This window comes from Esox lucius, chromosome 17, assembly GCF_011004845.1.
Source record: "Esox lucius isolate fEsoLuc1 chromosome 17, fEsoLuc1.pri, whole genome shotgun sequence".
NCBI lineage: Eukaryota > Metazoa > Chordata > Actinopteri > Esociformes > Esocidae > Esox > Esox lucius.
The window spans coordinates 26606758-26633685 of NC_047585.1; the positions used below are offsets into that span (position 1 = coordinate 26606758).

Below are 26928 nucleotides of genomic sequence, written 5' to 3' on the forward strand. Positions count from 1 at the left end.
CGTTTTTAGTGCCAGGGAGAGCATGGCCTTCTGGGGATCTTTTTAATTAAAAAAAGGTTCCCTCTGTGATATCTACTATATTAGTACATAGAATTTCTAATACTGTCATACAAAGCAATTCAATTATATTTTAGAACACTTGGGGTATTGGAACCAATAATTTGAATCTTTAAAATGTTCCCTTTGTCTAGTTCCACAATCTCAATCAAAAAGTAACAAGTCATCAGTAAATCTACATCTTAATCAAAAGGCTTTTGGCCTATTTGTTATGACTGAAATGCATCTAAGCTCATTTAATTTACACAACATGCTTAACACTGTGAACATGCAAAACATGTTTTTTTGTGAAACAAAAGAATACAACAAAAAAAACTTTTTTTCCTTGATTGCCAAAAAGCTAAATTTTTGTCTCATCTGACATGAGTAACTTTTTTCCAAATTTGGGGAGTATCCTACATGCCTTTTAGTCAACACCAAACGTGTTTCCGGGGGGGGGTATCTTTGATCTCTGTAGCGTCTTTGATCAATGCCCTCCTTGCCTGGACTGTGCGTGGGTTTGAATCCCATCCCCGTCGTTGTGCTGTTGTCCTTTTCCGCCTTGCTCGGAACCTAGTAGCATGCACCCTCATTTAGACATTTAAGACTATTCCTGAAAATTGAAATCCTCACAGCTTGTGTAACATTGGTCTAAGGGTATGATTCTCACTTTGGGTGTGCGAGGTCCCGGGTTCAAATCCTGGTCGAGCCCTTTAGTACATGTACAGTTTAAAGGAAAATATTTGAGTTTTGGTGGGTGGACATCTTTTGTCAGGTATGTTGTAGTGCCATAAGCTTTCCATTTTCTAATAATAGGTTTAATGGTGCTATGTGGAATGTTCAAAGTTTTGTTTTTTTATAACCTAACCCTGATCTGTACCCCCCCCCCCCCAACTTTGTCCCTAACCTGTTTCAAGAGCACTTTGGTCTTCATGGTGCCGCTTGCTTGATGGTGGCCATTGCTTAGTGGTGTTGCAGACTCTGGGGCCTTTCAGAACAGGTCTATATACTGAGATCATGTGGCACTTAGATTGCACACAGGTGGACTTTATTTAAAATAGCGAAAGAGGTGAATACATATGCATGCACCACTTTTCAGTTGTTTAATTTTTTGCATGTTATTTTTTTCATTTCACTTCACCACTTTGGACTATTTTGTCTTAGTCCATTATTTGAAACCCAAATAAAAATAAATGTTTATTACAGGTTGTAATGCCACCAAATATGAAAAACGCCAAGAAGGATGAATACTTTTGCAAGGCACTGTAGATAGGGCTTGTTGAAAATCCGAAATGATATTGAAATTGGCCATTTTTGTAGGAAGTTCAGGCATATAACGTTAAAAATGTCTACTCTCAGATTTTCCAAAATTACCTTAAGTTTAGAATGGAGAGGAGGAGAGGGGAATTTATAAGGATTTTGCTACATGGTAATGGACTGAGTGACCAGGTGTTAAAACCACTGGTGGTTTACTAATGTTTACTGGGTAATTAGACCTTTGGAAAAGTTGTAATCAAGCGGTAGTTATTTTGCGTATAAAATAAATATGCACTGCTTTACATGTTCCAAGGGTCAGTGAAGGCATTCCATCATGGACCGATTCCTCCATCCACCTGGGTTTGAGAAAGGCTACATGTATGACCTTGCATTCTTTCTGCTTATTCACTAAATTCTTCTTTTAGACAAGCATGTCAGCCTGCAGTGTAATGAATAGCCTAGAGGGAAGAGACCCTTTAGTTTTAGATAGGAAATTGTGTAAAAAAAAAAGTTAATGTGACACTGACATAAAAACTGAAAACCCTTACAAGTTTTAGCTTATTTTGGTGTTTCAATAGTGCCAGCGTTTGCGAAAGATCAAGGGAAAACTTTTAGCAAATCCGTGGATCCATGGAAACCGCCAAATGTGCCTTCCACAAGGGGGACCAGAGGCCAGTCATCAATTGCTTTACAAGTCATTGTGGACAACCCCCCCCCACCACCACCACCACCCTGCTCTCTTTCTCTCTGTAACGCAAACTGAAACATGGTTATGATAATGAGAAGCCTCAAGGCATGGTGGTAGTAGGAGCCATTTTAATCATTCACGCGGACGCAGTGGAGGTGACGCGTTTTGGATAGCGAGAAGCTTTGGCAAGGTGACTACGGTGTCTCACAATTCTACTGGATTAGCTGCTGTGGAGTAGTGAAAGCATGGATACTCTCCAACAAAAGACTATGACTACACGCACAGTTTAAGTGAAGGCGGCAGTAATTCCGTTCAACCCTTTTTGAACATTATCGAGGAGCAATGCCCGTCATCAAGTGGGATTTGTTGTTTGTTATTTTTGTCTGGTTTGAACTAATTCTACTTTCGGATTGCTACAATATACACATCAGTGAGGATGCAGTGCCGGGCACGGTGATCGCAAGTGTGGAAAAGAGCAGGGCATGTACTTTGGATCAGGTAATCACACCTCAATCCTCAAATACCTTTATTAAAACTGATTCGTTCGGGCGCATTGTGTTCCTCTCTGGTAGTTTAAATTGTGCCTTGCTCCACTCAAACCCTTTCACTGTGTACACTATTGTGGACTGCACGGACAATGACCGTGGGTCAAGGCACCTCCTCACGAGCCAATACGATGTGCATGTTCACGGAAGGAACTGTGCTAAGAAACACAAAAGGAAATCTCAGTGGGACTTGGAGATCATCAGTTTGTTTAATTCCCATAATCATCCGTTAGAATGCCACAATGCTGGTACTGCTCTCCTCCGGGTATGGGATCTACTACCCAGCTTCCCAAAAAGCAGCAATATGCAGTGCAAGGTGTCTAGGAGCTCGGAGTTATACTTTTCTGATGGGCAATTGTTTGTGTCCAAGATGCTGTGTTTGAAGCACCACCCACTTCTTGAACTAGACTTACACTGTAACCAGTATGTTGCAAATGAGAGAAAAGTTAACAGCATCTCAGTTCATTGGCGGCTGGGTCAAGGCTCTTTCAAACAAGGCCACTTGGAGAAGTTACTAAAGCAGGCTGCCCAGTCTGAGTCAGGCATAGTGAGCCGGCGGAAGAGGGCCGTTAACAGTAGTCCTCAGTTTCAGCCACCTATGTACCAAGTGGCCGTGTCAGAGAATAAGCCAGCTGGAACTCCTGTAGTTGTTCTGAAGGCAGTAGATGCAGATGAGGGGGAGGCAGGCAGGCTAGAGTACTTTGTAGAGGCCTTGTTTGATAGCCGATCCAATAACCTATTTGCTGTGGACCCAGTCAGTGGAGCTGTCTCTACTGTGGAGATGCTTGACAGAGAGCAGAAAGATACCCATGTGTTCCGCGTTACCGCGGTTGACCACGGCACGCCCCGCCGTACGGGCATGGCCACCCTCACCATCACGGTGAGCGACACCAATGACCATGACCCAGTCTTTGAGCAACAGGATTATAAGGAGAGTGTCCGGGAGAACCTAGAGATAGGCTATGAGGTGCTAACAGTCAGGGCTACGGATGGGGACGCCCCGGTAAATGGTAACATCCTCTACCACATCCTGAACAGCATTGGCTCCAACAACGTGTTTGAAATTGACCCCAGGTCAGGGGTTATCCGCACCAAGGGCCCAGTGGATAGAGAGATAGTGGAGGCCTACATGCTGTTGGTTGAGGCTAATGACCAGGGTCGCGACCCTGGGCCCCGCAGTGCTACTGCAACTGTTCACATTATTGTAGAGGATGACAACGATAACGCGCCCCAGTTTAGCGAAAAGAGATACGTGGTGCAGGTTCCGGAGGATATGGCGCCCAACACTGAGATCCTGCAGGTGACGGCCACAGACCAGGACAAAGGAAGTAATGCCGTTGTTCATTTCAGCATCATGAGTGGCAACACCCGGGGTCAGTTTTACATTGATGCCCAGACGGGTAAGATGGACCTGGTTAGTCAGCTGGACTATGAGGCTAATAAGGAGTACACCATACGCATCCGCGCCCAGGACGGAGGACGCCCCCCACTCTCCAACATCAGTGGCCTGGTAACGGTGCAGGTGCTGGATGTCAATGATAATGCTCCAATTTTCGTCAGCACCCCTTTTCAGGCCACTGTGCTAGAGAACGTGCCAGTGGGCTACTCCATCATTCATATCCAGGCTGTCGATGCAGACTCTGGCGATAACTCCAGACTGGAGTACCGGCTCGTTGAAACCACACCCAACTTCCCGTTCTCCATCAACAACAGCACTGGTTGGATAGTGGTTGCGGCTGAGCTGGACCGGGAGAGCGTGGACTTCTACAACTTCGGGGTGGAGGCTCGTGATCACGGCCACCCGATGATGTCCTCCTCGGCCAGCGTTAGCATGACCATCCTCGACGTCAACGACAACAACCCAGAATTCACCCAGAGGTCATACTACAGGCGTCTCAACGAGGACGCCGTCGTTGGAATGAGCGTGGTGACTGTGTCCGCTGTGGACCAGGATATCAACAGTGTGGTGACGTACCAGATATCCAGTGGAAACACCAGGAACAGGTTTTCCATCACCAGCCAGAGTGGAGGGGGCCTCATCACCCTGGCTTTGCCCCTTGACTACAAGCTGGAGCGCCAGTACGTCCTGAGTGTCACTGCGTCTGACGGCACGCGCTTCGACACGGCCAAGGTGTTTGTCAACGTTACTGACGCCAACACCCACCGGCCAGTGTTCCAGAGCTCCCACTACACTGTCAACATCAATGAGGACAGGCCTGTGGGCACCACCGCTGTGGTGATCAGTGCTACGGATGAGGACACGGGGGAGAACGCCCGTATAACCTACTTCATGGATGACAGCATCCCCCAGTTTGACATTGACTCAGACACAGGTGCTGTCACCACGCAGATGGAGCTGGACTATGAGGACCAAGTTTCCTACACGTTAGCCATCACCGCCCGGGACAATGGCATCCCACAGAAGTCTGACACCACCTATCTTGAGATCCTGGTGAATGATGTGAATGATAACTCTCCTCGGTTCCTTCGAGACCACTACTTAGGATCGGTGATGGAGGATGTGCCGGTATTTACGAGTGTAGTCCAGGTTTCTGCCACCGACCGCGACTCGGGCCTCAATGGACGAGTCTTCTACACATTCCAGGGTGGAGAAGACGGCGATGGAGACTTTATAATTGAGTCCACCTCTGGTATTGTGCGAACGCTGCGTCGACTGGATCGTGAGAACATGCCCCTCTACACCCTTCAGGCCTTTGCTGTTGATAAAGGTGTTCCGGCACTCAAGACATCTGTGGACATCCAGGTGACTATCTTGGATGTGAACGACAATCCTCCCGTTTTTGAGAAGGATGAGTTTGACATTTTTGTGGAGGAGAACAGTCCGATCGGTCTGGTGGTGGCGCATATATCTGCCTCGGACCCAGACGAGGGGAGCAACGCTCAGATCATGTACCAGATAGTTGAGGGAAACATTCCAGAGGTTTTCCAGCTGGACATCTTCTCAGGAGAACTAACCGCTCTGACAGATCTTGACTACGAGACGCGGTCAGAGTATATCATAGTGGTCCAGGCGACATCCGCTCCATTGGTCAGCCGTGCCACTGTGCACATAAAGCTGGTCGACAAGAACGACAACGTACCAGTGTTGAAAAACTTCCAGATCATCTTTAATAACTATGTCACTGAAAAGTCCAATAGCTTCCCTACAGGGGTGATTGGACGGATCCCTGCCCATGACCCAGACACCTCAGACCAGCTCCAGTACAGCTTTGAGGCTGGTAATGAGCTGAACCTGGTCATCCTGAACCAGAGCACTGGGGAGATCCGGCTTAGCCAGGCCTTGGACAACAACCGACCCCTGGAGGCCTCCATGAGGATATCCGTCTCAGGTAAGGCTGACCTCTGTATCCCTGTTCGTTCTGATTCACTTTGAATATTTTAATCAGTATTAAGCATTGAAATTGTTGATCTCATTGACAGTATTGCTAATGACTCAGGTTGAGTTCAATGCTATTCACAATGGTTCATTTTCAGCCTTATAATGTTACTACAGTAGTCTTTAGTAGTGATCTAACTTATTTCAGCAATAACCTTGATGTATAATGAATATGTCAAGCGTTATGCAGAAGTAATTTCTGCACTAGATTGGGATTTTAAGCATTCTGGCAAGTAGATGCAATATCAGTGTACAGGACATTTGTTTGGTTTATTGGTGCTAGATGTTTACATTTCTTGGGTTTTGTTTTCTCTTATAGTGTTTGTTAAAGAACAGGCAGCTGAATCAAGGCTGATTTAGATCCATGTGTTGTCCTGAATTTAAATGGCGGTTTATCTATGCATGTCTGCAGCCGAATGGCCTGATCCTGTGGGAAATCCACTCCAGTGGGTCTGGGTCCTTTTCCATAATTACCCAACATAATCTCCCCATATTCAGCACACACATCATTTAATTCAATTATCAGTGTTTTGTTTGTGTACTGATGATGATAATGACAGATGATTTCAAACTGAGGGTTATAAAAATATACACCCAATGTTTCAGAGATCAAAATGTATTTTTAGGCTTTTGAGGTATAGAAGCCAGAAACATTAAAGAAAGGAGATTTTAAGCCATTTACATTTAATTGTTATATTCCTCAGGAAGATACTATGGTCAGTGATGTGATATGTCCATCTTGGTGTCCAAACATGGATTGTACAGTATGTATAAACAAACTCTATGGGCCGGTTTCGCTGACACAGATTACGCCTTATCTAGGAAAAAACAAGCTCAATGGAGTTTTCTCTTGAATTTGATTTGTTTTAGTCCTAGACTAGGCCTAGGCTTAATCCGTGTCTGACTTATGTCTCTCTTCTTTATCAACTTAAAGGAGTATTTATTATAGAAATTTAAGAAGCTAATGAGCTCAGATGTGCAAAATGTATTTCTGAGAAACTGCAATGTTTTTGTGGAGTGAAGTTGATCAGGACCGAATAACAGGATTACTATAACAGAATAACTTTGTAATCTGTTTTATAAATAAAACATAATTAGTACCATTCTCTTGATAGTGATGTGTACTGAAAAGTGATACAAGGATAGAAAAATGCAGTATCTTCTACTGCATGTTTAGATATTATAACAAAATTGCAACAAGCTCCGCTCCCAAACAATAACAAAGAGTATATTACAGTTGAGTTTAGTGCAGTATACTACAGTTAAGTGTTGCTCAGCATAGTACAATAGAGCAAAGTACGGTAAAGATAATTATAGTAGAGTATATTAAATTGTAGTCTACTGCACTGAACTACATTGTACTCTAATGTTATCTACTCCCCTGCACGCTACTGTGCTGTAATGCTAGAATAGTTCATGATTGTTTTGATTGCCAATTTAAGTGCAGTCATTCTTTTACAGATTGTCACTCTGTTGCGGATTTGGTGGTACCATTTAGTTAACATTGACATTTTAATCACTTAATTAATAAATAAAATGATCCGTTAAACACTAATTGGTAGTTGTACTGTTGCATGTTAATTCTGTGAATGTTCAAAATTCTCCCTTGTGTGAGTTTTCGCAAGAATACTGGTTTACTTATACTTGGATTACAAAATTTTTTGGCCACGCTAAATATACATTTTTGATATTAGTTGGCAGTTTTGAGGTTACAGCAATAAACATAACCCCTTTTAAGGGAAGGGTTTTTAGTATACATTCTAATGTTGTTTTGATCATAATTTCTGTTGTTACAATCAGGAATATGCTACCAACATTTTGTATTCTATTCAAAATAAAAAAAACAGAAACATTATAGAATGAATAGCCTCCCAACTGTTGAAATGGAGGCAACACAACAAAATCCCAGATAAATATTTATAAACAATTTCCCCAGGTGTACTTATAAATGTTGACTGGTAATGTAGTTCCCACTAGCTGCAACTCAGAAAATAATAGTTTGAATGAAAACTATCTCACTCATGTTCTAAGTAATTATTGTTAATATTTGAGCACTTTCAGGTGCATGTTGTACCAAAAAGTTTTAAAAATTGTATGAAATTTACATAGGCCCATGGTATTTGTGATCTGGTCCTTTATACACTAGAGTGTAATTACTTAGATACAACATAGAGAGATTTGTGACAAATTGCAAAGAGGAAAGAAAAATACATTAATGCCAGTGAGGTGTGTTTCCTTGTCTGTTTTTAAATTGAGTCTGCACTCAAAATCAATATTGCATCTGTCAGCACACAATGCAGTCTATTTTATTTGAACTGCTGTGTGGCCCCTAGGTTCTGACAGACAGTTTTTGATATGATGCAATCCAGTCAGCTAACTTTATTACCAAGCCTGTAATTACTAGAGAAGAGCCACCATTGCAAAAAGTTCCTTATAAATCTGAGACTGGATAGTCAGCATCCATATTCAGTAAACAGTATTTTCAACCATATGGATTAAAACATTCTGGTTTTATCTTGAATAGGTTTGTATGATCATGGAATAAACAGTGACTATAAGTGTAGCATTGCTATTTTTACTCAATATTTCTATTTTACTACACTAGACAGAGTTCCTCGGGATAAAGTTTTTCTTTTTTTTGTTGCCATATACAAACATTGAAAGCCAGTGTTTTTTTACACACTGTAGCTGTAAAGGCCAATTTCACTGTTATCTCATTAAGTCAAATTTCGTATTGGTGTAATACTGCTTATTCATGTGAATTAACCAACATTTCTCAATTTCAACATGTATTGTCCAAAAAACTAGTGTTAAAATGGTTTCCAGTACTTTTCGCACAATCTCTGGCTAATGGATCATGGCACTGACCCCTTTCCTATATATTTTTTAGAACATATCTTATCGCATTTCTCTGTACAGAATATTTTCAAATCCTTGAAGTCCCATGGACTATGCTTATGGACTACCCACTTTTTTTATTTCTACCACAGGTTTGATTTTGTGGTGGTCAGTTTATAAATTTGTTGTATGTTAGGGGTCACTGTCTTCCTGTAATATCCTAATAGTTGCGTGTATTTATCAAGGGTACAAATAGTTTTGGAAGTGTTTGTGTACCTACCTATTTACTCCCTTAAGCGTTCCTAAAACACTATCAAATTTCTAATTGATCCATGATATGACAATCTGGAAACAATTCCATGTGTTAGCTTACAATACACTGCAAATTAAGGGCATAGACATTTTAGCGGAGTGTGATGACAGATGAGATAGCTGCCTGTTGTTCTGGCAGACAATGGCGAGTGGTCGATTGGGAGGCAGGTGGAGAAGCTCATGCTACGCCCTGGTTGGGGGCAACAGCTGTGACTCTACCAAGAGCCAATTAGATGGACAGCTTTTCTCCGCATCCTGCATCTGCTGGGATAGGGGTGTCTATATCTTCCAGGGGTGGGGGTAATAGAGAACGAAGGAAAGAACACGTGAAGACACAGGTTATGAGAGAGGGCAGTGCAGAGAGAGTGTTCCCGCTGGGGACCAGGTCGGAAATGTATGCACCCGCTACAATAAGTCACTCTGGATAAGAGCGTCGGCCTAATGACTCAGATTTAAAATGTAGATGTTGACCCAGATTCTGAGTGCTCTTCCCTTGACGACTTCACCTTTCCCCTATCATCTTCCCTGAGCCCTGTCTGCTTTATGAGGTGTTGCCACATAATGGAGGATTCCATTAGCCTGAAATATAACTGTTATCACTTCAATCACTTCAATAAATAGGCCCATTATTGGCGTGGTGTGTCCATATTCCCGTCCTTTTTTAGTTGTCTGATAACAGCCCTGGCAATGTACATTTTATGAAAATCCTTTGCTTATCCAATTAGGGAGCCATTTTTCTTCCATGGGGCACTGGTTTTAATCCTGCTAACAGATATGGTTATGAGGGATATCCCTTGCTAATATGCTGGTTTAAACCCCTAATGTCGCACTGGGGTACAAATCTGTTGTAAATTACATCTGATTATAGATTCATGGGAACTGTTGAATCCGCTTTGCTCTTCTGAGCCGAGTAACAACTGACACCAGATCAGCCCAGCTGGGAGTTATGGGGGTCTATGTGTCTGACTGTTTTGCAGTCTGCAAGGCCATTACCAGGTTGTGGGATTAGTAGTTGATGTGGCAGAACCTGGGCTTTGCGTTTTCTGTCTTGACTTTCTACTGAGCTCATATTCTCCTTTTCCCTGCATGTGTGAGCTTGCAGTAATGTGTGAATGTGTGAGTGCGCTTTTGAAGCTGTGGATTTATCCTCCTTCCTCTCATCCCTGCAACTGATTTTGATAAAATAATCTCCTTCAATCAACATGAAGATTGGTCTCGAATCCAAATGCAGTTGTATTTGTCTTGGCCTGTCTTTTCCCTTTGAAACTCCTGAAACCAAAGCCTCTTTAGTCAGAGAACTGCACTGATAAATTCATTGATTGATGTAAAACGGTCATCCCCTAACCCTCTAACTGAACATGTCAGCTTGAGTTTCCATAGAGTGCTCGGATATTTTGCTAGTCCCAAGCAAAGTGATGACATCTAACTAAGCAGTGTCCAGCCAGGAGGTGTGGTCACTGGTTAAATCATCAGTAGTCAGAATATGGAGGAATCTCCCCGGGGAAATCCTCTCAGCAACCGTCACAGCAGCCCCCTGACCTGCTCCCAGTGCTGCCCTGGCTAGACACCCTGCGACGTCAGGAACAAAACATACATACATACAAAATGAAACCAAAATGAAAATGAAACTAGAACTAAGATTCCTGTTGGCACTAAAGTCAGTGTTTATAGTGTTTTGAATAGCTTTTTAATGATCTCTTACACCTTTTGAGTCAGCGATACACATGCAAATATGGTTTTCAGACCTTGTAAACATAGTATAATGTTAAATTGTTTCTCTTTTAATTAAACCTGGCTTAAGAAGTCTAACTGAATCTGCAATGAGCCGCTTGTTTTGAATATTCAAATGTTGAAATTTGAATGTGAGACAGTTCTCCCAACTCCCACACAGCAAGGCCCAGGCAGTCCATATTCTGTGTGGTTGAATGGTGTTTTGTAAGGCATCTTTTTACCCACTGTCACCATCCGCCACAAAACATAACAAGACAAGAGTGGAATGTTAATGGCGGAAAGGAGCCACTTTCATCCATCACATCTAAATCAGCGCCAAGCCAGCCTAGTCTGTGTAATCACATTACAGTGTATTAAGACCGGGCTGCTGCCTGGATGGCCTTTCTCAGTGGCTGGCTGTAATATTAGCTGAGGAATGGAGGGCAGCACTAGAGTAGCTCTGGGATCAGTTTTCCTCCCGCCCTTCAGGTGTGTTTGAAGCCACTGGGATTCCCTCATGGCAACGTGGATAATGGGAGAAAGCTGAGAACTTGCTAATACCCAGAAATATCTGCGGCCTGCGTACTGTATATCGTCACTGGGTTGCGTGTCTGCTGACTAATGTAACTGGCCTTCAACTCTCCATACCTCTATTGTCCCCAAGAAGACATTAGTCACGTCCCTGATGGGAAGGTGTGTAGCACTTTATCTCCATCCTTAATCTGCTCTCCTCTAACATCAGCTATCACCTTGATTCTTTTCCTGTTTCACTGGTCATTCACCCATCCCTCCTCTTCGATCTCCCTGTGTCCATGATTCTCTCCCCCGCGGCACCTCTTCACAGCCCCCTCGCCATCCTTTCATACTTCTCCACCCTCTTTCTTTTCTCCCCCTTTCTCTTTTTACTGTTGTTCTCTCTGTCCCTGGTGAAAGGAAGAATGCCTAAGAGAAATGCTTTGTTAAGCACCCAGTTGTCATGGTGACCCCAGCAATGCCTGAACAATTCCTGGTGGGTGGGGACGAGGGGGGAAGAAAGTCTCTTTGTGGATTGAAGATGGGGGGAAGGGGCAATGCACCCAGTTCTAAAGTGCAACAGGGCTACTTTTGAGCCAACTGTCCCCTTCCCCTACTCCCCAGTGAATGATAGACCCCAATGATTCTTGCTTTGGACACGGGGGTCGTCAAGGCCAGCCACAATAACCTGTCCTACTGCCTGACTGTTCTCTCTCACCGTTTGACCTTTTTGAATGGGACAGACTATGAAAACAATTGCATACATTGGTTGTGACTTTACGGTGTTATTAACCACGGTTGGCCTTAAGCCATGTAAACCTTCAGTGCACTGTTTGCCTTGAGTCGTCACCTCAGCCGAAAGCCCTTTCTTCTTGCTTTTTTGGCGGTGAGATAACAAAAGCTAACGTTTGATGGATGTCAACAAGAGTTTTGTAACCTCTCTGTGAAACCCTTGCCAGAGTGAATCACAGGGTGGGCAAGGTTGTGTTGTCTATGCACTTTGATTTGTGACACTGATGTGTTGAGGGTATCTGATTTCCTGCTGTTGGCCAGAACTCCTTTGTGGAATGAGCCTCTTTTCTCCCAATTTTGCTTCAGTTTCTCTGCTTTGTTGCTGTGACGGCCTGGATGAGATGTGGATGACATCACCCCGGTGTTTGGGATTAGGTCTGGTGCATGGCTGGGCTGGAGTGGGAGGCAGGCCTGGTGGCGTTAGCCCATATCGCAGGGTCATCCTGTATTGTCCCCCCACTATCGCTGCAGACAATGGAGTGGGGATTTTAGCGGGCTCTGTCTGGGTCTGTACCCTTCTGTCTTTGTGCCGTTGTTTGTTCTGGTCCTATGTTCTTCAGGGCCATGCCTCCCATTTTAAGGCAAACGTGAGTTACTTTCAGATTAAATCTCATGACATTAATTATACACACACACACATATATACACACACCCATACATACATAGAAAATATATATATGTGTATGTATATGTGTATATATATATGTGTCTTAGTATGTTTATTTAACAGATTGCTGACTTGCAAGCTAAAACTCATTTACCATCAAACAACAGACAAATTACAGTGACCTGGTTTCAGGAGCTTCTACTGAAGCACATGCAATGTTTGCACTAGGCCTTCATGCTTTGGTATTGGGTATGAGGGGGACATGTTCCTAGTTTTTTCCTAGTTATTCCAATTGAACATCTATATAACTAGCTAGATGGTGTCTTTTAGATCCATGCCAATAAAGAACATGGCCATCTAGGCTTGGTGGCTTTGCTGGGAGATGGAATTTCAGGATTTACAATTAGGTTTTCAGTAAGCTTATCAACCATGCCTAGAAGGACTGAGGACACGTTTTGTTTTTAATCATTTGCATGGCGTGTAGGGAGACATGAGATCATGTCAGTCACTGTCTTTCACATGATTTTCCAAATTAGCTGCAGGGTCACAGTTTCAATTCTAAGACAAGGCTGAATGAAGTATGTTCACTTCCTGGACTGATTACTTGTGTTCAGCTGTGCCATGAGTAATAAGGACATAGTGGTGATGCCATAATTACAGACGTTTGCCCTCCATCCGTGGATCCCACTGGGAAACACTTTCTGTTCACCTTTTGTTTGTTTACTACCCCATGCTCCAGTATGGCATCATTTACCGTATTCCTGTTGGTCAGTCACATGGATCAGGCTAGTGACAACAGCCACACACTACACAGTAAAGCCTTAAAACGACTGACTCTGGCAGAACTTTGTCAGAGCCTACGAACACACACAGCGGTTAATCAGTAGACCCTTGACCTTGTCACACCGAATGATCGTTGTGTCAGTGTGGGCCTTTACGGAGCTTCAGGGGACGTCCTCGCAATGGGTCACTGGTGCTGATTTGACTTGTTGTTGCTGATTTCTTTTCATGTTAACCGTTCTTCCCTTTTGAGTTATGTGACTGATCCTGGTGATGTCTGCATCACTGAGTACCACATCCCATCCTTATGGAATGAGTATGTGGAAGCTTGAATACCAGGTCAGGCTTAGCTCAGTGTCTGCATGCTAATGTCTCTTTTTTCTGTAGTGCTGACAGTGGGTTTCCTTTAATATGCTAATGTATTGATTTGAAATATACATGTGCTTCTTTTTTGTTTCAGCGCTCTCGTTTAATAAGGACACATTTGTGAAATTAGATTTTGGTTTTAAGGACGTGTATCCACTGGGTAGAAGAACTGTAAAAAAATCCAAACTTTAGACCAGATCAGATTCTTGTGTTGAGTCTTCCATTATGTGACTTCTCCAGAGGTCCTCAAATGCCATTGTAGTCTGTCACTGAGTTCCAGGAGCCCTTTCCTGAAAGTCCATAATGTGAAAGGAGATTGGAGGCCATAGGTTGTAATCCTGTGGTACCTTTAGCATTTTCTCCTAACCGTGAGGTTTGCTATAAGGGGATAATGAATGATCAGTATTTAGTTAATAATTAGAAATGTACATTTTGATTACTTCACATTTCACCCTACCGTTATATGCATGTATGTGTGTGCAAATACAAAGACCAAAGATGACTAATCCACAAAGAAACAGTTACTGCTGTATTTTGAGACAAGAAGATTTGGGAGCATTCATCACCTACGTTGTATGATTCTATTGAACAAATTCACTCATTTTGTACCATTTAATTGGCTTTACATAATTATGTGATTAGTTACATCAAATCTGTTGCGTAGGAGTTAGAACATGCGTTCTCCACAGTTACACCTCTACACTGTTTCACAGATATATGAACTGCTCTTGTTAATTTGTGCTTAATCTCATAGAGCAGCTGTCTCCTTATAATGGGAAAAACGCATTAACCCCTTCACCCTGCTGGAGGCCAAGGGCATATTGTCCAAAGCCAGTCATCAGTCTGCCTCAAGCTGCCACATCATGTATGCTAAGGATCCAACCCACAGCTACTCAGTGTAAACTCTGTGAGGAAATCCACTTGGACTTTTTACCTCCATCTATGGCCCATAATATGGTCCCCCTGTTTTGTCTATGGGTCAGATGACCACATTAAAAGTTGGTCTGTTCTTGGTTTATTCTGCGTTTGTTGTTGGATATTGGTCAATATTGAGGGATCTTAGAGAATTTATCCAGCTAGCATGCTGTGTTGTCTGAGCTTCTGACCCTGCAGGGCTGTCAGACAGACTCTCCTTGGGTGTGTGGTTGAGGTCAGACTGAAGTCTCATTGATGACTGGGGGATTATGGACAGTAGATGGTGATGGAACAATAGTAGGGGAGGTGGTCTAGTCGCCAGCCTGGTGGGGGTTGGGGGGGGGGGTTGTTCGGGGGACTGTATCCAGAAGGGGAGTGTAGCTTTTGTTGGTGCTGGTCCTGTGGGGGGTCATGGAGTGGGGGAGGGAAGAGGAGTGGATGGAGCAACAGCATCAAGTACTTCCCTTCCCCCTCCCAAAGCTCCAAGTCATAACCCCTACCCCCAACTAGCCCTAGTTTTCCATGTAGACAGTCAGTTAGCGACTCCTGTTTGTTTCATGTTTCAGCTCTGGTTAATTCACCCAAAACATTCCCCAAAGTAAGTTTTATGTTTTCATGAGGCACTTTTTCCTTTTGATCGCAAGGATTTTTGATGTCTACTTTTTAATAAATAAAACATCTCTCTCTCTCTCTCTCTCTCTCTCTTGATTTAATGAGCAAGCCCACTGATTAACACAATCTTACAGGTCTCTGAAGCTGGTTTTACGCGTCTCACACTCAGAGGAAATCAGCATGGCCAACTCCGCTAAAATACCCTGTCTACACGAGAAGCATGTGGTAAACTCTTGCTTGGCTTCCTGAATTCTTTACCTTGTCTAGGTGAACCCCACTAATGTCTACAAAGGGCTGACTTTCATTTCATTGATGGAATGCTGATTGAACTGTATTCCCTGCTGGCTGATTGGCTGGTTACAGCTTGATTAGGCCGGCTGTCCTGCACAGAGATTTATTGTGCTGTATGTCAGCATTCTGTTCATGTCTAAGAGAACTCTACTCAGTTCCCACCACAGCCCTAAAATGTGTAGGCAACCATGGTGAAATTCACTTTTTGTGATTTTTCATCTTGTAGTCCTCAATTCTTAAAACCTCTTTAAAAACATTGTTCATTTTCTGAATTTTCCAGTCTTTACACAATGTAATGTATGCCCCAATGCTGAGAGGTGAAAGTCAGCAGTTCATGGATTGTTGACTTGAATGCAAATATGCACACTCAAGCTCTGTCAAGTTGAATGGGGACCTTTTGATCTTGTGTGCTCTGGATCAGGTTTCCTTCAAGGACCTCTCTGTGTTTTGTTTCGTTCATCCTTCCCTCAATCCTGACCAGTCCCTGACATGGAGAAGCATCTTAATAGCATGATGCTGCCACCACTATGCTTCTGTTCTCAGGATGATATACATGGCAAACTCTAGTGGAGGTGAGATGTGAGTTGTTTTCTTTTTGCAACTCTCCCATGAAGGACATATGTGAAGCACCTGGTCTGTTGTTGCAGTATCCACAGTGTCTCCCAGCTCAGCCCTGGAAGACTAACTGCTTTTCCAGTTGCCATTGGTCTCCTGGTGGCCTCCATGACTAGTTCCCTTCTTGCCCAGAAGGGCACTAGTTTTGAGGATGGCATGTTCTAGACAAATTGACAGTACCCTATGCTCTTCATGTATAAATTGTGGACATTACATTACTGGAATATTCAGTGCCTTGGAAATGTTCTTTTATCCTACCCCTGATTGGTGCTTTTGAAGAACCTTATTCCCGATTTGCTTTGAATATTAATTCATTGTTTGCAATGCAATTTTTGTTGGGAATGATACTCACCAACTGTGGAACCTCCCAAAGACAGGTTTAGAAATGAGAATGACTTCAGTGATTTTTCACCTTGCCGGCTCAGGATTTGATTTAGCCACCTTTTAATTACTGGTCAAATGCCTAATTGCTGGGCTACCTGCGGTCCCATTGAGGAGTTTACGACAAAATGTGTACATGTTTTTGACATGTTGTGGAGATAAACCAGTGTTGTCAACCCCTCCAATTAAATCCCTTTATTTGTGGATGCTCAGATTTACTTTCCCATGAAATTGTCATTTAAACAGACCCAACCGTATAATCGCAGACCTCTTATGAAAGGGGCCACATTTTTGTAAAGGTACTGTAGGTATCTATTTTGACCACGCCTGTTAAATGAATTGCCATTGACAACCGCTCATGTATAAAAGCTGTTGCATGACTACTGACAACCCCAAGCTTGAGGAAGCTGTAATTAATTAGTCAGGGGTCATTCAGTGTCAGCAGAGTCCCTCTAATTACGGGATTTAATTACCTCAGTGGTTCTGCGTCAGATTAATAAGATTATAATGTGAGGCTCCTGAAGTCACACCTCCTGGAACTATGTAGACCCAAGGTCACACAGTGTGGGTTGACCAGTTGTCTGATAATTGTGTACACAGAAAGATTTCACAGACTTAGGTTTTCTGGTTTGTCAGCACTTGGATTAATATGGTTTAGACCCTGTAGTGAGCTCCCCTTTGTTCAAATAGTACAAATCAAGTTCCACCAGTTTATTGTAATATATCTGCCACATTGATAGCAAAGCCGGCCTAGCTAAAGTGCAGGAGTTTCTCTAAAGTCCTGGTGATTGTGATTGTACAGGGTGTGAAAATATATGCAGCCTTTTTTCTCAGAGAAGATGTTTAATTTATGACCTTATTGAACTTTGGAATGAGACTGTGGCTTTGATGTAGGGTGTCAGTGCTGAGTGGACTGTGTGCTGTGCATACTCTATCTGATGGTGTTGAACTAACCAATATGCTGAGATGTGGCTCCTCTCAACCTCATTATACCCTTACCCTGAGGTACCCAGACCTTCTCTGCTGAAACCCACATCTGCTGCTTGACACAGGCTCCCTGACTCTGCCCTACATCTGTAAATGAATGCTTGCCTGTCTCACACTCTCACACATTCCCACAGTATGCAATGTGATGATTATTTAATATGGCAAAATAAATCGAATTGCAAACATGACCCAGTGTAAAGCCCCAATATACCATGATGTAAAATCCCATTCTAATGGCCTACGTTTCCTTATTTTGGATGGCGAGGTGTAGGATGGAAATGTCAATTAACCTACAGTTATTATTTGGTTTTGTGTTTCCAAATATATTTTATATAGGCTACTTAATGTTGAAAATAATTCTGGATTGTGGAAATTTATAAGGGCTTGGTCAAGTTGTCATATGCACATATCCTTCAATTCCAGCACACAATTCTCCCTTGTCTTATCTGTTAGTACATGCCAATATAAAGTAAAACTAAATGGTGTAAATTATTATTTAAAACAAGGCATCAGTTCTCTTGTTTACACCCTCTCATATTGCAAAAAGGCCCCGTGATGGGAAGCATTTAATCTACGAGTAATTGGGCAACAGTGTCTCATTTATTAGTACTGTTTTGAAAATATTTGGAGGAAGGACTGACTCTCTCTGAGTGGGTGGAGGCAGAGGCAGAGTGGAGCAGTGCTCCTGACTGGTGCTGTGGGGGACATCTCTGTCCTCAGTGCTGTGGTGACTGCCCAAATGATCCTGATCCTCTCTGACTCATTTGGCTTTTTTGGGGCATCAGAACAGGGCGCACTGTGCCCTAATTAGGCCAGTCACACTCCTTCAAGGGCTTCCCTGTCCTGTCTCTCTCACTCACTCACCATGGAAACTTCAACTGTCAAGGTATATCGGTTTCCATGTATTTCACGTTATCGAATTTCACAAATAATTAGATTTTTTTTGGATATTTTAATATTTTCTTCCTGATTTTCCGTGGTTCTGGCACAAACCCTGCTGGCAAGCTTGTTAGGTTACTGCCTAACAGGCTGGCATCCAGGCTATGCTCAAGTGGAACTGACCCAAACTGGGATTTTATCATGGTGTTAGCTAGCTACGGATGGTGGAAATCATCCAAACCTTTTTAGGCTTGTCATTGTCTTGATCTGACATTTCTTTAGTAATGTTGCAGGAAGACCTGAATCTGTGCCATTAGACACCAACCGGATGGTTAGGTCTATTATTGTTGAAGAGAATGGATTTGGTGAACAAAATGCATGTGGTGTATCTTCCTATCAATCTGCTGCTGAATGTTTTTGGTGGAGCTGACGTCATTTTCCTGTGTACAGAAGTTATAAAACCGAAATGTAGGGTGCATCTCCCAATTAGCCCAAATCCAGTAATACTTGCCATGTAAAAAACTTTCAAAGAGTTGATATGGGCAATTATACACAAAGATTTTACACAAAGTTCAAAGTCAGCGTTCAAAAATATGAAACCGTGTTCCGTATTATTATTAAAAACAACCTTTTCACGTTGAAGTTTTTGAGAAGCTTCAGGGCAGACTCAGATCCCCTCCACATCCCCTGGGATGAGCTGCCTAACAGGTAGAGTGTGTAGTGCCTGGGACACCCGGTCCCAAGATGGTGGACAAGAAGATCTGATGGTTCACAGTGTCAAAACCTGTGGAAACAAAGAACAGAGGCAGGAGAGCTTGGGCGGTGTGACGGGCCTCTGTGACACAGAGGACAGTGGTTTTGGTTGAGGGACCTGTCTGTTTGGGTGGAGGAGATCATTCTGTGTGAGTTGGTAAGAGACAGCACACTTAAATGTTTTGGATTGGAAGTACAGTATCACTGAGGTATTGCGAGGCAGTGACTTAGACCACTGGGCCACTCAGCTGTGCAGCGACTTAGACCACTGGGCAGTGCAGCGACTTAGACCACTGTGCAGTGACTTAGACCACTGGGCCACTCAGCTGTGCTGTGACTTAGACCACTGGGCCACTCAGCTGTGCTGTGACTTAGACCACTGGGCCACTCAGCTGTGCAGTGACTTAGACCACTGGGCCACTCAGCTGTGCAGTGACTTAGACCACTGGGCCACTCAGCTGTGCTGTGACTTAGACCACTGGGGGACTCAGCTGTGCTGTGACTTAGACCACTGGGCCACTCAGCTGTGCAGTGACTTAGACCACTGGGCCACTCAGCTGTGCAGTGACTTAGACCACTGGGCCACTCAGCTGTGCTGTGACTTAGACCACTGGGGGACTCAGCTGTGCTGTGACTTAGACCACTGGGCCACTCAGCTGTGCAGTGACTTAGACCACTGGGCCACTCAGCTGTGCAGTGACTTAGACCACTGGGCCACTCAGCTGTGCTGTGACTTAGACCACTGGGGGACTCAGCTGTGCTGTGACTTAGACCACTGGGCCACTCAGCTGTGCAGTGACTTAGACCACTGGGCCACTCAGCTGTGCAGTGACTTAGACCACTGGGCCACTCAGCTGTGCAGTGACTTAGACCACTGGGGGACTCAGCTGTGCTGTGACTTAGACCACTGGGCCACTCAGCTGTGCAGTGACTTAGACCACTGGGCCACTCAGCTGTGCAGTGACTTAGACCACTGGGCCACTCAGCTGTGCAGTGACTTAGACCACTGGGCCACTCAGCTGTGCAGTGACTTAGACCACTGGGGGACTCAGCTGTACTGTGAGGACACGCCAATACTTGAATGTCCACCTTTATGGGAATTACACTCCCCCATGGCGTTCTGTAGGCACAGACATCACATTTATATTTATTCATTTATATTTAGGTTTTCCATTTTATGACAACATAGAACAGAGATTTGGCATTCAAATATAATGTCCATAATGATGGAACCAAACATATTGGTTTGAGTGTGTGTTTTGACCATTCACATAGTGAATAAAAATATTGGCAGATATTATCACTATTAGAAAAGGATTTTAATGTCTGACATCATGTGATATGTAGGGGCTACTTTTATAGAAACATTATTAGATAACTGCACCCTTGGAGTTTATATTTACATTTGCACTCACTTAAACATCTTTTCAGAGACTCGTGGGCCAGGTTACTGAAGAAACGTTCTCTTCCTTCTTGCAGACACACACACACACACACACACACACACACCAGTGGTGTTTTGGCACTAGTTCAGGCTCAGTATGTGTTTAATCTCTCCTTGGCGCCACTTCTCTGCTGAGAGCATTCCTGGCACCCAGAGGCTGGGGTAGAGGGGGGTGGGGGGTGGCCGGTCAGCCACCGGGCTGGCAGAGGTGTCACACTCCAGAGTTGGCACCTTGTCCCCTCACCGCCCCTCCTGTTTCCCTGTCCCTTTCTCAACAACAACCCCCCGTTCCTAAAGCAAAGCTTCCCTCTGTAGAGAGGCACCCCTTTGAAAGATGGTCTAGTTTCTATTAAAGAGCTTTTCCTCACACACTGTTTCCAAGTCTCTTTTGTCTGATATGGACTTCTGCCCAGGCCTTGATCCAAGAATGTCACTTGGTCGAGAACATAATTAAGGGAATGTCTGCTTCCATGATGAGTACATAGCCTCACCCTAAAGATTCTTCCATGTTTTCTGTTTTGCTTTTTTACTACCTCTGGTTCCATTTGGAAAATCGGTGGCTACACGATGGCCTGTGATGATAGGCAAAGAAATAGGGATGTACGGCTTGGCGTTAAGTATGCACTGAGACCATGCTTCCATTGTCCGTATCGATTCCGAGGACTGTACGTAGTGTTTGCTAATACCAAGTACCGATACGATTCTGACGTTTTTATTTTGACATGCGCTCTATTTAAGAGCGTGGAACTTTCACATTTTTAACCACATTAAATCTTATTAAAATATGTTTATATGCACTGCATGAATACTTCAAGGTAGAGTAAGGAATGTGTGAAAATTCTTTAGCTATGTAGAATGGGAATGAGGGTATGTATTAACAAATAAGTTACTGCAGTGAAAAACGTTACAAACCGAAAATGTTTAAATAGGAATTTTCTTATCGATATTTGGTTTAAAACATATAATTTCATGTGCATTTAGGTTGTTGTCGTCCAATCACAACTACATCAAAGTGGCACTAGATTAACTTCAGGCAATTGTTAATCAATCAAAGAAACAGAATTTTATTGCCATCAGATTTTATTGCCAAGTAAGTTTCACAACAAACAAGGAATTTGTTCTGGCCATTGGAGCAACAATCAATTAAATACAAAAGGAATAAGGGAAGTGAAAACAAATAAGAACAGTGGACTGGGCATAGGAGATTGTGCATTAATAAATGACTATAAATGACAAAAAGTATGAGGGATGTTTATGTATGTGGGGATGGGTAATAGATCTGGAAGTAACAGGAACGGCTGCACAGCACGTAACAGGTAGGCTTGCTTTTTTGCTGTTAAGTGATTTGTCAATTTGCCTGCCCTTATCTAGCATCAAATAGCGTTTGCTATTTTCGTAACCAAAATATTTGATTTTCTTTTTCCAGTTATGTAACTCTAACTGACATTCAACATACAGTATGATTCAGGATTTAAAATATTTAAATTGCCACTTGTGTGGACTGAATTACTTTGAGCTTGGCTGTACTTGCCAAGTCCTGCTCTCATGATGAAGATGATGATAGTGTCTCCTGCCACCACTTTGACATAAAATGTGATTTAATATACCAGGCCAGACGGGTTGGTTGTTTTGCCATATTTTTTGCCCTCTTTGATCCAAGTTGTAAAACGACCAATACTGCTGGCCCTAGATATAATGCTGGCTTAGTTACACTGTAGTTACCATTTCAAGATCTCTACTAGATCTACCGATGTACACAGCTAGGACCGGGTAGATAAACACTTTTAGCGGAATCTGGTATGTAATGTAATATTAATTTATTTTTGCAGCTTTTTTGCTTCTCTAAAGCATCTGTGTGTTGTTTTTTTGTATGTCCATCTGGCACGTTCCCCTCATCATTTCATTACATGTGAGTGACTTTATTTGCAGACTACACGTGTGTGTTGTGTAAGACATGTCCGTTCTTCCGAATGCTCCTTGTAGCTCCCGTTGCCTCTGCTCAGGGGCTGTGGCATTCCACTGCTGGGGTAGCTTGACTGGGAGCAGAAGGATTAAAGCCGTGTCAAACATGCTGCTTAGTCTTCCTTTCGTTCCTCTCTTCTCCCTCCCCCCCCCCCCCCTCTCTTCCCACTCCCTGTTACTTTGGCGCTGGGTGTTTGAACAGCCTGGGATATGCTCGCTTCCACAGTGCTGCTGCTGATCTGTTTGTCGGTGTGGATGGTTGGGTTTTCTCTTCCTCCACAAGAGCCGAGCTGAGGGGTTCTGTTCGCTTCCCTGGACCACATCCAGAGCCCCCAGACAAAGAGACTATTGATTACTGTGGAAGGAGAAGAGTCTGGGACCTGTTTTCACGACAGGTTTCATTTGATTAAGCTTGTTTTGTGTTTGCCCTTCAAGCATCTACAGAGCAAACAGAAGCCTACAGGCCAGAGATGAGCTGACGAGCTACAAATAGACCCTCCCTCTGGTGACCTTAATAAACACACAGCTGAGTCAAGAATAGGATTAATTCTTGGGTGTTTCTGACAATGTTACTCTACTGATTTTCAGCAAACATGCAGTAAGACTGACTGTTAAGTGTTGGAGTGACGCACAGAAACAGCATGATACCCTAACAGTAATATAATTATTGCCAGTAATACATTAAATATATTTTCTACCAACAGATCCTTAAACATGTCTCAACCACATAGTGTACTGGAAAGGCCAACATGTGAACATTATGTATTTCTTCTCTGAATACATTGGCAACCTGAAGGCATCAATTTGTATTTGACTTTATGGCTTTTTATTTTTATTTAACCTTTTATTTAACCAGGTTAGCCACATTGAGATTAAAGATCTATTTTCCAAGAGGTTACCTGGTCATAATTGGCAGCATACAGAAGTTACAGTACATAAAGTCATAACATAAAACATAGATTACCACAGTTCCTAGTTATACTGTACACAGATATGGATTAGGGGTCAAAACACTTACAGCCCCCCATTTCAGTATCTTATTAGATTTTCGATTTCAGATCAATCAGAGTCACTGGATTATTTAGTTTTAAAATCGGTACGGGTTTTAGGAACTGTGAAAAACAAAATATGGTTTTGGGAACGCAAGCAATATTGATCATTTATCACCTGCTGGACAGTGTAAGAGCATAGATGAACTGGGAGCTGCCTGAGAATGGCCTTGTAAATGAGAATGTACCAATGGGTTAATCTGTGTAGAGCCATGGATGGCCAGTCGTAGCTGAAGTATGGCTCAGGTTTAGGCCATTGCAGTTTTAAAAGCTAGCATTGATTTTGTGTAGGAGTCCTCTTAATGACTGGAATAGGTTCATATTGATGGTACTGTTCTGCTTGTTATCGTCCTGGCTTGCTTGTTACTCCACTTTGTTTCTTGCCATTTCTGATGATGAGTCTGTCTTCTCTTCATTATAATTTCACTCTTCACTAGGCAGCCTTTTTGAGTGCCCCTGTCCGAGCTTCTCAAGCTGATATTAGTTGACAAGCAGTTTTCCCCTGTGTTGCCGATGTAGGTTACAGTAACAGTAATGAGTTCTGCAAATCATCTTACTAACGGCTTATTCAGAATGCTTGGAGGTATGTTAAGTTATGATCCTTCTAGACTGACTCTGAAATGATTGATAATGGATTTAAGCGAGCCATGCATTGTCTAATGTCAGACAGTGCCACGATTCCACCTGATCTAGAAGTTTCGGCAAACGTATTGATACCAGATCTGGTGGAACACAATGATAAAACACGTAAATCCAGAGGCATATTACATTTTGTTACTGAAGGAGAAGTTAAATCCCAGATGTGTATAAATCATGGAGACAACTCAGTAGCCGGGTGTGACTAGAGAATTGTGATCTGTTAGGGACAGTTCTAGGCAATAAAAGTTATTGTGCAACATTCTGTCTTTCAGTTTTGGGTTGTAAGCGGAAACTGTTTGTGATGGTAATCAAGTGTCTTTAGTATTGATACTGTGTGTGACGTTCTGTAGTATTGATACTGTGTGTGACGTTCTGTAGTATTGATACTGTGTGTGACGTTCTGTAGTATTGATACTGTGTGTGACGTTCTGTAGTATTGAATGGGTGTTCCTGTCTTTTCAGATGGGATCCACACTGTGTCAGCCCAGTGTCTGCTCCAGGTCACCATCATCACAGACGAGATGCTCTCCAACAGCATTACGCTGCGATTGGCCAACACCTCCCAGGAACACTTCCTGTCGCTGCTATTGGCCCAGTTCCTGGAGGGAGTGGCCCGCGTGCTGTCAGCTGACCGCGAGGACGTCGTAGTGTTCAACATCCAGGACGACACTGACGTCAGCGCCCGCATCCTCAACGTCAGCCTGTCTGTCGCCGTGCCCACACCGGGGGAGGGCCCGCGCGGGGGAGGAGCCGGTCCCCGTGGGGGCGGCAGAGGGGCCGTAGGGGCCAGTGGTGGGGCGGAGTTCTTTGGCTCTGAGGAGCTACAGGAGAGGTTGTACCTGAACCGCAGTCTGCTGGCCCGCATCTCCTCCCAGCAGGTCCTGCCCTTCGATGACAACATCTGCCTGAGAGAGCCCTGTGAGAACTACATGAAGTGTGTGTCCGTGTTGAAGTTTGACAGCCTGGCGCCCTTCGTGGCGTCCGACACCATTTTGTTCCGGCCCATCCATCCCATCGCAGGGCTGCGCTGCCGCTGCCCCACCGGCTTCACGGGAGACTACTGCGAGACGGAGATTGACCTGTGCTACTCCAAACCCTGTGGGGCCAATGGCCTGTGTCGCAGCAGAGAGGGAGGTTACACCTGCGAGTGCCTCAGTGACTATACCGGTGAGTGATTGCTCGATTTGGATTTTGAATAATAAATGAGGCAATTTCACTTTTTAGATGATGTACATTTCACCAAAGGCAAACAATTTCCAGAACCCAAAGGGGAATGGCTGTGAATGTCCTGTATTGGTGGTAGGGATGTGCCTGACAGATATTTTCACTATTGATAATTCCTCAGTTTTGTCACTGAATTGTCGAACCCACCCAATCTTGACAAAAAGAGGGGTACTAAATATGTACTGTAATATGATAAGCAATAAATTCAGCGTTTTATTTAAAAATGTAGTTAAAAACCTCAATAAGGTTTTAGTATAAACAATTAGGCTAGATATACTTTTACTCGGGAGACTTTCATAACCTAATGCATAGGCCTGTCAAGTCGTCAGTATTTTATAACAAGTGATTTATTTCAAATTATTGTTACAATATCTTCCATTAATTACAATTGCAAAACTATAAACGTCATCAAAAAACGTGCATTGTCTCCCATTAGTACAGAGATATGTATGAAATGCCTTAAATTAGCAAACATATTTTCTTACATTGGCTAACGTTTTCTGTCCATAACACCAAAATACAAAACATTTATTATAGACAGTCCCTTAAAACTATACTTTCCAAACGAAACTACACTTAATATATAGACCAACAGTATATTTGGAAGGAAGCTTAATAGGAATAAATTATTAAAAAATTCATGAACAAATAATGAACATTATTAAGAGGCAAGAGGCATGAGGGAACCATGTGGACGAAGTTGTTGTGTTGGTTGAATTTAGGGTCTTACGGTTTGAGTGCTTTGAAGAGAAGACCGGGCCATGGTGCATCACAGTGTGTTGTTATCCTCACTGGGTCTAGTTATGAATGTTACAGTGATGTCTCTGAATGGAGGAAACTATCCAGTTCTGGGTCTAGTTATGAATGTTACAGTGATGTCTCTGAATGGAGGAAACTATCCAGTTCTGGGTCTAGTTATGAACGTTACAGTGATGTCTCTGAATGGAGGAAACTATCCAGTTCTGGGTCTAGTTGTGATTGTTACAGTGATGTCTCTGAATGGAGGAAACTATGCAGTTCTGGGTCTAGTTATGAACGTTACAGTGATGTCTCTGAATGGAGGAAACTATGCAGTTCTGGGTCTGGTTATGAACGTTACAGTGATGTCTCTGAATGGAGGAAACTATGCAGTTCTGGGTCTGGTTATGAACGTTACAGTGATGTCTCTGAATGGAGGAAACTATGCAGTTCTGGGTCTAGTTATGAACGTTACAGTGATGTCTCTGAATGGAGGAAACTATGCAGTTCTGGGTCTAGTTATGAACGTTACAGTGATGTCTCTGAATGGAGGAAACTATGCAGTTCTGGGTGTAGTTGTGAACATTAGTGATTTCTC

At 43.2% G+C, this 26928-nt stretch overlaps 1 protein-coding gene across 5 annotated transcripts in view; it reads left to right on the forward strand.

The window, feature by feature from the left end:
• Window positions 1-2036: 2036 nt before the first annotated feature.
• Window positions 2037-26928, forward strand: part of celsr2 (cadherin, EGF LAG seven-pass G-type receptor 2) — a 64954-nt gene continuing 40062 nt past the window's right edge. For all 5 annotated transcript variants that reach the window (XM_034287348.1, XM_029114102.2, XM_029114103.2 and 2 more), the window contains exons 1-2: window positions 2037-5876; window positions 24831-25535. In XM_034287348.1, coding sequence (XP_034143239.1) covers window positions 2324-5876; window positions 24831-25535 — 4258 coding nt within the window. In that variant the 5' untranslated portion in view covers window positions 2037-2323. The remainder of the gene's footprint in view (window positions 5877-24830; window positions 25536-26928) is intronic.